This window comes from Boleophthalmus pectinirostris, unplaced genomic scaffold, assembly GCF_026225935.1.
Source record: "Boleophthalmus pectinirostris isolate CB_2022bp ecotype Guang Dong unplaced genomic scaffold, ASM2622593v1 HiC_scaffold_21, whole genome shotgun sequence".
Classification (NCBI taxonomy): Eukaryota; Metazoa; Chordata; class Actinopteri; order Gobiiformes; family Gobiidae; genus Boleophthalmus; species Boleophthalmus pectinirostris.
Window position 1 is genome coordinate 21,047,680 of NW_026571175.1, and position 12,484 is coordinate 21,060,163.

Consider the following 12,484-nt stretch of genomic DNA (forward strand, 5'->3'; position numbering starts at 1 on the left):
GATGCTAAGTCCTTCTGTATCAGGTTCATTGTTAGACAAAGGTTTGTGGTGTATCTTAAGCATTTACTCTAGTAAATCTAGTACTCTAGAGTTTGATAATTCCTGGTTTTCTCTAGTTATTGGGTCTGTGTAGGTTCATCCCAGTTTAATTTAGTGAAATAAGCATTGTCTAAATTAAAACTGCCTTTATTTTATTCAAAACAAACCACCTTCCTCCTTAATGTTAGCTTTAGCCTCCTAACACGCACACACACGCACACACACACACACGCAGACACACACACGCAGACACACACACACACAACAAAAACATTCTTCACTCATTAAGTAACAGGACATAGTTTTACTCAGGATCTTTGTGCCAAGATATCCTTCATTATAGGAAAGGTCTACAATGACGTCAAGCAAGCAAACTGTTTTACCATTTTTAAGCTATAACTATCAGACAAAATATAGATGTTGTCGTAGTTTTATTTGTCAAAACATAACTTTTGTGTAAATACAGCGAGCTTTAGGTTTTGTTTACTTATATGGCGGCTGGGTAATTATGGAAATATTTTGTCACTGCTTCCTGTGGTCAAACAGGAAGTAAAAATATCAACTTCCTCAAAATTATAAATAAACAAGGTCACATTCTATGCAAATTATTTGAAACAAGCACCTTGGAGCTTACAAGAAAGAATTTCTTGCCATAACATGGCATTTGTTTTGTGATGGGGTCCCAAAACTGCCATGAACATCTATCTAGTAATGTAAGTCTTTGTGACTCATTTTACGAGATCTTTGGCATTTTTTGGCATTTTTTGCTGTAACAGCATGAAAATTGGCAATGCACAAATGCTCCCATTAGGACGACATCATCCAAATTTGAGATCGGTCGGATGAGCGGTTCAAGAGTGATGCATGGAACAGACACAGCACACAAACAAACACACACACAGATGTTCCTTGCATTAATAGATAGATGAGTATTCTAACTTGCCATATAGCTCATAGTATATTTACTCAAGTAATTTAAAATTTTCATTTTTTAGGAATTATTATTATTATTATTATTATTATTATTATTATTATTATTATTATTATTATTATTATTATTATGTCTGCATCTCCAAAGCTCAAAATGCTTTTTTGTGTATTGTGTGTATTGTCAATTCCAGGGCTGAAATTATCCAAATAATTTTAGTGAAGGTGTATGGAGTTTAAATACAGTGGAGCACTTTCAGTATTACCACATTAGGAACAGAAAACACACACAGCACTCACAAGGTGCTGGGAGTGTTTTCTGTTTTCCTAAATATGCAGGATTTGTATGTTAAACATGGTGAATGAAACAAAACACAACTCCAGGTATGTTTGTGATAAAGGAAAAACATAACAGAGATCAGTAAAATAGCGTAATATGGGCCCTTTAAATCTTACACATGACTGTTAGTTCAGACCTACATTCACTCTCCTCTGTAGCTGCTCTCTTCTCCCCTGAGTTTGGCTGTACACTGTGTGCCCTAATGTGAACACAAGCTCCGCTTTGGCATGAACTGAATAAAATATTCAGGTGACAAGCAGCCGCTCCCCTCCGCCTGGAAATTTCCGGCCCATATTTTCCCTCCTACACAAATGCCTACGTACAATATGGAAGTTTGGCTCAATTCCTTGTGTTGTACTTGTTTTTAGTATTTATTGTAAATTTAATATCAAGTCTAAGCATAGGGGAGGAGTAATTGCATAATGATTTGTATACATTATTCATTTTAATTAGTAAAAATATATTTCCTTGTCTATACTGGCAAAGTAAGTGGTACTAATAGTTACTGCATTAGTTCTCCTCAGATTGTTAATTTACTTGGATCCTCATGTCATCAAATGGGCACATCCTGGTTCCCGATATGGAAAAAGCTCATGACTTTTCAAGATACATTTGGTCTCAGATATTACATATAAAAAGTAGCCTTTATTGAAGCTAATGAGACTTAGCTGCAAAAATGACATTTAAATGCATAGAGGTGTTATTGCTTTGCCTGGAATGTTCCATGGTATGACATTAAACACATCTATCTAGCATTTATTAATTACTGGTGTTTGTATTGCTCAAAAATACAATAAATTTCTGTGTGAATAGAGTTCTCCACCGATCTGACCTTTAATGTAGCCTATTGTTGTCTCCTTTGAGAAAATGTAATCTCTACTGTGGAACATTCTAGACAAAGCAATAACATTTCCATGAAGACAAGCAGGTGGCCGACCCTTCACTAGAACAGTTACACAGTGCACCTTTAACCTAGCCAGCCATACATTCTGTATTGGCAACGATTCCCGAGATCGAGGATTTAAAGCCAGAACACAGAGAATGTTTGGTGAATTTTATCAAGGGGAAGGACGTTATTGTCCTTCTTCTTAGGGGATTTGAGAAAAGCTTAAAGTACCAGTTAGCCCCATTAGCGGCGCATTACATATGTCACAACCAAATAGCAGTGATTGGTTAATAAAAAAAAAGTACCCACCTACCATCGAGCAAACGAATTCTAATGTTGCGAGGTCGGACGGTTTCTACGAAGTGAAACCAGCTGATGAATCAGGCTACCTTTAACCTGCCTGCCTAAACAAAGTCTTCTTTCCTGGAAAACCAGACTGATCTCTCTCTGTATTATTTTTTTTCTACATATCAATATCTGTCTGGCCCCACACCCTCTGTCGCACCTCAAGCCCAGCCAAACGTTCATCTGGTCATATTTGGATTTTTCTGTGACACGTGAAACGAAGGAGGTCATTGGTCGCCTATGATTTACAAATAAAATTAAATGTATCTCACCAGAGATCAACAAAGTTTAGTGTTTCAGTCATTGATTCTGCAGAAATTGGCCACATTTTTCAGTCCTGTGATATTTTATTTTTTCCATTACCATGTGTGTCCCTGATTTGTCCCTGTCAATCACGCTCATTTGAAACAGGGAGATTCACGAGTGCCCCGACTCACTTCTTCATGAGGAAGTGTGTATTCTGGATCCCAGACAAAAAAAAAATCTGTCTATTTTAGTTTGCATATTTTTATTTTATTTTATTTTATTTTAGGTGTGAATGTTTCACAGTATGACATTAAACCTTTCTATCTTCATGACCAAACCATACAGTCCAAGTTACAGGTCAGATCTGTGGAGAGGCAACCCTGCTCACAGTCACAATGTCTGTTTTGCTGAGCTATAAAACCACCTGTAATTGAATAAATGTAAGGTAGAACTTACTTGAGTAACTGACTAATCGCCAATAAAATAATCGCCAACCAGTCAACCATTAAAAGAAGTTTTAGCTGTAGTTTATTTTTCAGATGAGAGAAAAAGGTCTGACAAAGGTGAATAGACTTCATAAATGAGGTACTGATCTTTGGTATTTAGTGACCACTTCTGAAGCAGCCTCCAAATGAGCTCTCTGACCTTATCTTCAAACCAGGCCAAGTGTTGACTGGTCTAAAATGGCATATTTTTACTTTCTTTTATAGGCCACACAGCTTGTAATTACATATGAGACTTGAAAGGGCTTTTCATTTCATTCAACGATTATTCTGTTTCATTTGGGGGATTCTTTGGTTCTTTGGTAAAAACTAAATTGACCATGAATGATCATCTTTTCAAACTGTCCTTTCAGTTATCTTCTCTCAATCTTTCACATTAGCCACTCAAATGGGGTCTTCAAAATGTCCAGTACAATTATGGCATTTATAACATTCAAACTCTCTTCTTTGTGAAGTAAATATGATATTACTGGGACAAAACTAGCATGAATGAGACATTAGGTTTACTCTAAATTGCATTTATTACACTGGATGAATTTTAAAGGTCTTATATTACACAAAATTGACTCTTGTGAGCTTCAAGCCATGTTAGAATGTTGCTTCCTCATTAAAAACATACTTGGTATTGTGTCTACATCTCCAAACCTCAAAAAGCTCTTCCACCTTGTGATATCGTGCAGTGTTAGTTTTCAAATTAACTCCTGAAAATGTGTAATTTGAATCCATTCTGGGTTTTGTTCTAAAACTTTTTTTTGGCTGTGTTTGCTAATGTGTACATTGTGTCACCAGAGCCATTTCTGAACATTCCCATATAGATATACATGTAGAACCCTCCCTGCATGATGTCACTGCAAAGTATTAACAGAATAAGTTTAAGGCAACACTGCACCTTAAAATGAAAAATAAACCTTGCATCAGGTCACTGTTGGTCTCACCTGTCCCACTGAAACTGTAGAAGTAACTCTTTGTGTGCCTCTTGTCTGCAGCAGCAGTCGGGGCTGGAGGAGCTGAGTCCATGTGAAGAGCTGACAGACTCTGAGGACAACGAGGAAGAGGACCTGGGCGTCCTGGACGATCAGAGGAGCATCATCCTGCACCTGCTGTCACAGCTCAAACTGGGCATGGACCTCACACGGGTACACTCGGGCTACAGCGATTGTTATAGCGACCTGTTATTATGTTCTTATGCTTTAAGTCACATCATTTGACTTTTTTTCATTTTATTTATATAATTTATGAACAGCTGGTAACTGAAGTCCACTTCTAACAGCAAGAACAAAAAAAAAGTAAAATTAAATTAGCATGTTTTGGGAAATGTAGTACCTTATTTTTTTATCGATAGTAGAGCCTATATTTGCCATTGTTTTCCAAAATTATACTGTTGCTGCTGAAATGACTGATCTAAGAATAGTGAAAACTGTCTAATTAAACAATGTTACCATAGATGTAGCTTTGGCAAACACCGCTAAAGATTACTGAAAAACCATAATACAATTTGACAGTGCATTCACCAGAAAAGCTCAGAAATGACAACTATACTTAAAACAAGCAAATTACTCAAGTTAAGCTAACATAATCCCCAATGTAAAGTAACTGTTTGTATTTAACATGAAGTATACATGTCTTACTATTTTGTTTCTCTCTTTCTTCAGGTGGTTCTGCCGACGTTCATCCTGGAGAAGCGCTCGCTTTTGGAGATGTACGCTAACTTCATGGCCCATCCCGACATGTTTCTGTCCATCACCTCTGGGACCACCGCCGAGGAGCGCATCATCCGATTCGTGGAATACTATCTCACTGCCTTCCACGAGGGGCGGAAAGGGGCTGTGGCCAAAAAACCCTACAACCCCATCCTCGGAGAGACATTCCACTGCTCATGGGACGTACCACGGGACAAAGTCAGGACCGGGAATCGAACCAACAACCCCGGCTGTGCTCAGGGGCCAGGCAGGGGTCAGAATAACACACAGGGGGAGGAGAGTGGACCATATAAAGTGCGGTTTGTGGCAGAGCAGGTTTGCCATCACCCCCCTGTGTCTGGGTTTTACTGTGAGTGCAGAGAGCGCAGGATGTGTGTCAACGCCCACGTCTGGACCAAGAGCAAGTTTATGGGCATGTCCATCGGGGTGTCCATGGTCGGGGAGGGTAAGTACATCATAAGTTTACATACATGGGAATAGACTAGTCACACTTTTGCTCTGTGTAACGTTTCAATAGTGGGTCTATCGCCCTCTTGTTTCTAAGGGAATGTCATGGCTCTGTTTTGAAGTATGACATTAAACAGCTCTGCCTTACGTTTATTTAATTACAGGTTTTATAGCTCAAAAATACCTAGAAAAACAGGCATTCTGACAGTGAAGGGGTTGCCTCTCCACAGATCTGACCTGTAACTTGGCCTGGTTTGGTCTCCATGAAGATAGACAGATTTAATGCTGTATTGTGAAACATTCCAGACAAAGCAATAACATCTCCACCCTCCACCAGAAAAGTTACACAATGCACCTTTAAATCTTTAATCTTATAATCTTATATGTTTACAGTTAGGGCTGAGGATCACAGGGCCCTTCTCAATTTGATATGATACGATTCGATCGAATGTATTGCCACATCATGATAATATCATATTATCATGATGTGGCGATACATTTGATAATTGATATATTGAACATTGTACTGATACTGATATATTGACATGTGTGTATATATATATATATATATATATATATACACACAATAATCTTCAAAGTTAATATGAAAGACATGTATTTGAATCATCAAAACAGAGAATATGTCAAGTGTATTGCATAAACAAGTTTCTATCCTCTAAATAAGCAACAAAATTATGAAAAAAAATCAAAAAGATGCCAAAATACTCATGGTGATGTATAGATACAGCAGTCCACAATAGCGATACTGTATCACGATATTTTGATATTTTTGCACACCTCTACTTTCTCATGGAGCAAGGCCAATAGTATCTGCACTATTTTCAGTTGCAGTATATTTTTATAGATAGACTTAATGTGTCCTTGTGGGGAAATTACTTTGCAGTGAATTCACATGACTGGCTTCACTTTTGCACTTTTATGCACAGCACATTAAAAGCTGGCACACTATTAGACAGCAGTAAAGTAGACAGCCTCTAGTGGTGTTACGTGAGAACAGAACAGGGGCGGGTCGGTCAGTCTAATTACTAATGGTAGCTTTAAGCAGAAGGCATCCGAAACATGTCAAGGTATGTGTAAACAACACACTGGTCTGTTAAAAAGAACCTTTATTTGGAGCTTTATGCACAGTTTGACAACATAAGAGTTCAGAAATTGTATTTTGCTTGTGGGATGAGTGAAAACTTGGACCTATTTTTCCTAAACAGTGAAAGTGACGACTGCTTGTCAGTTTATTTTTATTTATTTATTTATTTATTTAATAGGGTCAGTGCATATTAATGAACATCTACAACACTGCAGTGTAAATATGACAGATTATAGCAAGAATGCTAATTTCCGTCTGTAGTCCCTCGACAGGTAACACCACAAATTTAACAGAGAAAAAACAATACAAACTGAAAAAAGAACAAAAACAGACTGGCACATGGTTTTGATGATGTATGTTTACGTAATCCAACAATTACGTTTTAAAATATGGAATTGTTTTTAAAATATGAACAGTCTTCCCATTCTTCCCATTTTGAAGTTCTTATTGAACCATCGTAATTTGATCTGGGCTTTAATTTAATAAAATCCTCTTTAGTCCTGAACAAGATAGCAGGCTGTCCCGGTGCTATAGATCCATGGTTCTGTCCTGTAGAAGAATATGAGCTTTCCATAACAATCGATAGTCCCTCCTCTGTCAGCAGACTCTGACCCTGCAGCTGCCCCAGAGGTGCAGCCTAAGAGAGGATTCAGTCAAGACTTTATGAATGCACAAACATAAGAGAAAAGAGATAGTGTTAATGTGTGTGTGTGTCTGTGTGTGAGAGATAAAGGCATTTCCTCAAGCCTCACATGATCACAGGGTTGTTAGTTCTCCAAATGAGGACTTCCTTTGACTCGTGTTTTAGAATTGGTTCATTTAGAGTTTTGTTTTTTTTTCTTCACAATTTCTACAACAAATGACATTAAACGTATCAATCTTGCATTTACTGATTAACATGGGTTTTTATTGGGGCTCTCCTCAGATCTGACATTTAACCCTGTGGTGTCACCTGCTGTCTCCTTAGAGATAAATAACTGTAATGCCATACTGTGGAACATTACAGATCCTACCAGAGTTACACAGTACACCTTTAACTTTATCTTTTTATTTAATATCTACCCCTTATTTCACCCACAAAGTCTTTTTGAACAATGCACTTAGTGGCTGATAACTTGTGAGCAAAAATATAAAATTTCAACTCTTTCATAAGATTTTAGGCAAGAAAATTAGACTCTATAATTGAGGAAGGCTGGCTTAAACTCTCAGAGATAATTTGAATATACTAAGAAATCTAACCCGCAACCACTGCTGTTTATTACCACAACAACATTGCTACAACCTCCTGAATTTAAATATGTCTTCACTCTTGTGATTGCTAAACCCTCCACTGTACCAGCAGCTCTTGTTTATTTACGCATTAGAGTCCTTAATCATTTCTTAAACAGCATGCAGCCTCTCCACAAATCACTCCAGTCTGTAGATATGACCCACTCACAAGCGTCTGTGTATGAAATTGAATTGTTATTTCTTTGCTTGCTCTTAGTCTGACTGCATGCTTCATATCTCAAAGTTACAACACCCGACTAACCCTGACAACGCTGCTCAAGGTCTTATATCAGGTAAAATAAACCTTTGGGAGCCATAAAGGTGCATTGTGTAACTTTTCTGTTAAGGGTCTGTCACCTTTTTGTTTCTATGGAAATGTCATTACTCTTCTTGGAATGTTCCACACTATGACATTAACTAGATCTACCTTGTATTTATTTATTTACAGGTGGCTTTATTGGTCAAAAATTGGTCAAATTGGTCAAAAAAACAGATATTCTGATTGTCAGTGGGGTTGCCTTTCCACAAATCTGACCTGTAACTTGGCCTGGTTTGGTCTCCGTAATGATAGAAGGTTTAAGGCCATTCTGTGGAACAGTCTAGAGAAAGCAATAACATCTCTATGTACAAAAGAAGGTGCCAGACCATCCACCAGAAAAGTGACACAATACACCTTTAAGTCATGTTATAATGGTGCTACCTCATCAAAAACAAATCTGGAGTTGTGTTCTGTTATTGTCATTAAAACATGTTTGAGTAATAAGTCTGTCTACACCCCCAAAGCTCAAAATCCTCCACCTTATGATGTCATAAAGTGGTAGTTTTTAGGTTAATAGTTACTTTTTACCTTTTGTTTAGTAGTTATTGCAGGGTTTGTGTGTTAAACATGTGTGAACGAAAGAAAACACAATACAACATTACAACATAGATCAGAAAATAGTCTAATATCTGCCCTTTAGTCTGAATAGTGGATGCTGCTTTTCAGTTTTGTCACATGAGTTTAAAAACCTAATTGAAAACTGTGGATGCCTGGGTCCATTGTTAAGATGTGAATAACACTATCTCTATGACATTATACAGGGTTAGAGCTGTAGGCGTTTGGAGGGAGCGTGGCTTTACAAGTGCTCTCTTCTTGTAAACATATGGTTATTATAGAGACATGAGCAGAGGAGAGGGGAGCAGGGAGTTGTCATGCAAGCTTTCAGTATAGATGCATTATAACTGAATAAATGCAGAGATTAATTTGGATGGTACTAACTAGGGTCGGGCAATTTCACAAAAACAAATTCTGTCATATTGATCGATCACAATTTCCAATTCAACTATCTTTTGTCTATTTTATAAACAAATACAAAAAAAGGTTTCAGTGTGAATTTCTTGAACATTAACAATAGGGCTGGGTATCATTAAGAAGTTGCACATTCGATACATACCTCGATACATGGGCCACGATACGATACATATCTTGATATAATGCACTTTTGATTCAATACGATATATTTCAAATCGATTTGATAGGGTTCAGTAAAAATAAAGGCTAAATCATGGCTGTGATACTAAAAGTCTTTGTTAAACCATTTCTTTTGCAAAGTTAATGTGAAACACGCATTTTAATCAACAAAAACAGTGAATATGTCAAATGTGTTGCATAAATGAGTTTCTTTACTCTGAGCAAGCAACAAAACTGTAGTACTATAACTGTAGTACTACATATATATAAAATAATTTTGTAAAATATACCAGAAAATACTGTTGGCGATATATCAATACAGCAACCCATGATACTCTATCATCACATTAAATGATACGATATATCGATATTTCAATATGTTTGCACACCCCTAACAACCCTTAACCATTAACAATACACTGCAAATTTGTCTGATCTGACCAAGATTTTAAAACTTATGTCAGGTTATTCATCTTGTTTTCAGATTTATTATCTACTTAATAGTTCAGAGACAGCTTAATTCTAGTCAAGAGGTAGTTTATTTTTAAGATAACTTGTGTGAAAGTGAAATTATCTTGCTGCATGGATTCATAATTTCGTTAATTTTAACTAATTTTCTGATAGATTTATGAGTTTATATCTTAAATTTTGGTCAAGCTTTTTTGCAGTGTACATACTTTTAATTATGTGCTTTTACTGACAGAGGATTGACTGAACTTTAGGTCAATTGCTGACTGAGTAACTACTGTTGCAACTACCATGCTTAGTTTCAATTTTATTTTTAGCATGAATGCAATTAAGTATTCTAAAGTATTCTAGTTACTAAAGTTGAGTACTCAAGGCAAAAATGTTCTTCTTTATAACAATATTGCTATTCATAATGCACAACTAATTACATGAAAAGTTAATCTGTTCTACTTATTGCTTAATTATGCACAAGCTCGATATGTTTATATAATGAGAATCAGAAGCAGGAAGTGAAGGCAGATGTTTGAGATGCCACATACCAAAACAGATTAGATTACAGGTTAATGATATCAGATTAGATTATCCACTTGAACAAAATGTGAACAGTGTGTCATAGGCAGTGGTTTGTGAAGGAAAGCTGGCTTCAATTTGCATCACATGAATTCAGTTTGGGGCAATAACTTTAGATTAGGTGAGCGTTGAAACAGGCTAAACAGTAATATATTTGAATCAATATAAAGTAAAGATGGTTAGACGTTTTCTATGTATCCAGGGTTAGTTCGATGATGGTTTCATAGTTCAAAATTCTCATCAAAATTCAAAAACAAAATTGACCTCATTTCACTGCACATACCATTTCCTCTTTTGTCTTTCTTTTGGCTGTGGGTTCTCAAAACTTTTCAAACCGAGACACACAAAACAACCAAGCAAGCAACCATCTCCCATTACAAAATCTGAAATGGACAATAGTGATAAAATAATACAACAATTTAAGTAGAAAAGTAGTTCATTAACCTATGCATGTGGATTTTCATGGTTTCAGTTTTTATGAACACAAACTTGTTCAAAATAATTGACTTTTTTTCTTTTGAAATGACATTATGACTTAGCCAGGCTGACACCACCTAGTGTCTCCACTAATTTCATTTCTCTCCAGCGACTAGGTCAGGAATCAGAATACACTAGATGGTTTACAAGAACCCTGCAAGTGCGAGTTTGGTCACTGACCAATCAGCAAAGAGCCATACATTCTGTGTTGGCCACGATTCCCGAGATTGAGGATTTAAAGCCTGAACAAAGAGAATGTTCGGTGAATTTTATCAAGGGGAAAGAAGTTATTGTCTTCTTACTGGATTTGGGAATTTTAGCAATGTATTACATATGTCACGACCAAATAGCAGCGCTAACAGGCCAGTTATGACTCCCACTAATTGGTAAATGTGCAGCTAATGTCATCAAAAATTCCCTGTGGTGTGATGCTAATTGGAGGCTATGCTCTGTCTGAAGTACTATTACTCAAATTAGACTTTAATCTGAGCTTTGTTTAACACAATCTGACCAGAAAGAACTGATTTAACTAGAACCACAACAGATGAGATGATATGTGCTGTTAAACAAGTCTCACACACATACATTTTTTTGTTTTAGTTTTTTTGTTAATTATTGAACACCTAAACGGGCCCATGAATGTTGGGATTGAACACAGGCTCAAAAAAGTGTTGTTAAAATCCATTTTGTATTTTTTTCTTGAGTTTTCTGACCATTTAAAAAAAAAAATTGCCAGTGTTTGCTTATTGTATCACCATGGTAACTGCTGAACATTCCACCCTAGAGACACATCTAGAACACCCCCAGCATCATAACACTGCAAAGTATCAATATTGACTCTCAGTGTAAAATTTCACACCCCTCTTGGCAGCTCTAACCTCAGCGTCCTTCTACCCACTGTAGTCATCATCAGAAATAGTTACTCAAATACTAATCGGTGCCAATTAATACTAAAACTTGTACCTATCAAAAAACAGGACGAAGTTGACCCTTTCATGAATGTTTTAATTTAAAATTTTCTATTTTGTCTTATATTTTATGTTGTACTAAAAATTGTTTTGTTTTTTATCATTACCGTGGAGTATTGAGCCTTAAAGGTGCACTGTGTAACTTTTTGGTTGGGGGTCTGTCACCTGCTTGTTTCTATGGATATGTCATTGGTCTGCCTGGAATGTTCCACAGTATGACATTAAACAGACCTTAAATTTATTCAACTACAGGTGGTTTTATAGCTCAAAAATACATTGAAAAAACAGGTATTCTGACTGTGAGCAGGGTTCCCTCTCCACAGATCTGACTTGTAACTTGGCCTGGTTTGGTCTCCATGAAGCTAGAACGGTTTAATGCCAGACAAATTAGCCCAGAAAAGTTACACAATGTGCCTTTAATGTAAAAACAGTGACAGTAACATCAGTCTGTACTTGTCCAAATAACAATTTAAAAAACACCTCTTCAAAATGCAATGTCTCTTTTTCAGGTGTGTTATATTTGCTGGAGCATGATGAGGAGTACGTGTTCACTTTGCCCTCTGCTTATGCCCGCTCCATCCTCACTGTGCCCTGGGTCGAACTCGGGGGAAAAGTCTCCATCAGCTGTGCCAAAAGTGGATATTCTGCAACGGTCACATTTCACACCAAACCTTTCTACGGAGGGAAGGTCCACAGGTCAGAAGTGTTCTCCTGGTGCATTTACATCTTACATCATACACACTT

At 36.8% G+C, this 12,484-nt stretch overlaps 1 protein-coding gene across 2 annotated transcripts in view; it reads left to right on the top strand.

The window, feature by feature from the left end:
• LOC110167276 (oxysterol-binding protein-related protein 10) overlaps window positions 1-12,484 on the top strand; it is a 100,227-nt gene that overhangs the window by 80,619 nt on the left and 7,124 nt on the right. For both annotated transcript variants that reach the window (XM_020932609.2, XM_020932607.2), the window contains exons 8-10: window positions 4,273-4,422; window positions 4,939-5,431; window positions 12,250-12,436. In XM_020932609.2, the coding sequence (XP_020788268.2) occupies window positions 4,273-4,422; window positions 4,939-5,431; window positions 12,250-12,436 (830 nt within the window). The remainder of the gene's footprint in view (window positions 1-4,272; window positions 4,423-4,938; window positions 5,432-12,249; window positions 12,437-12,484) is intronic.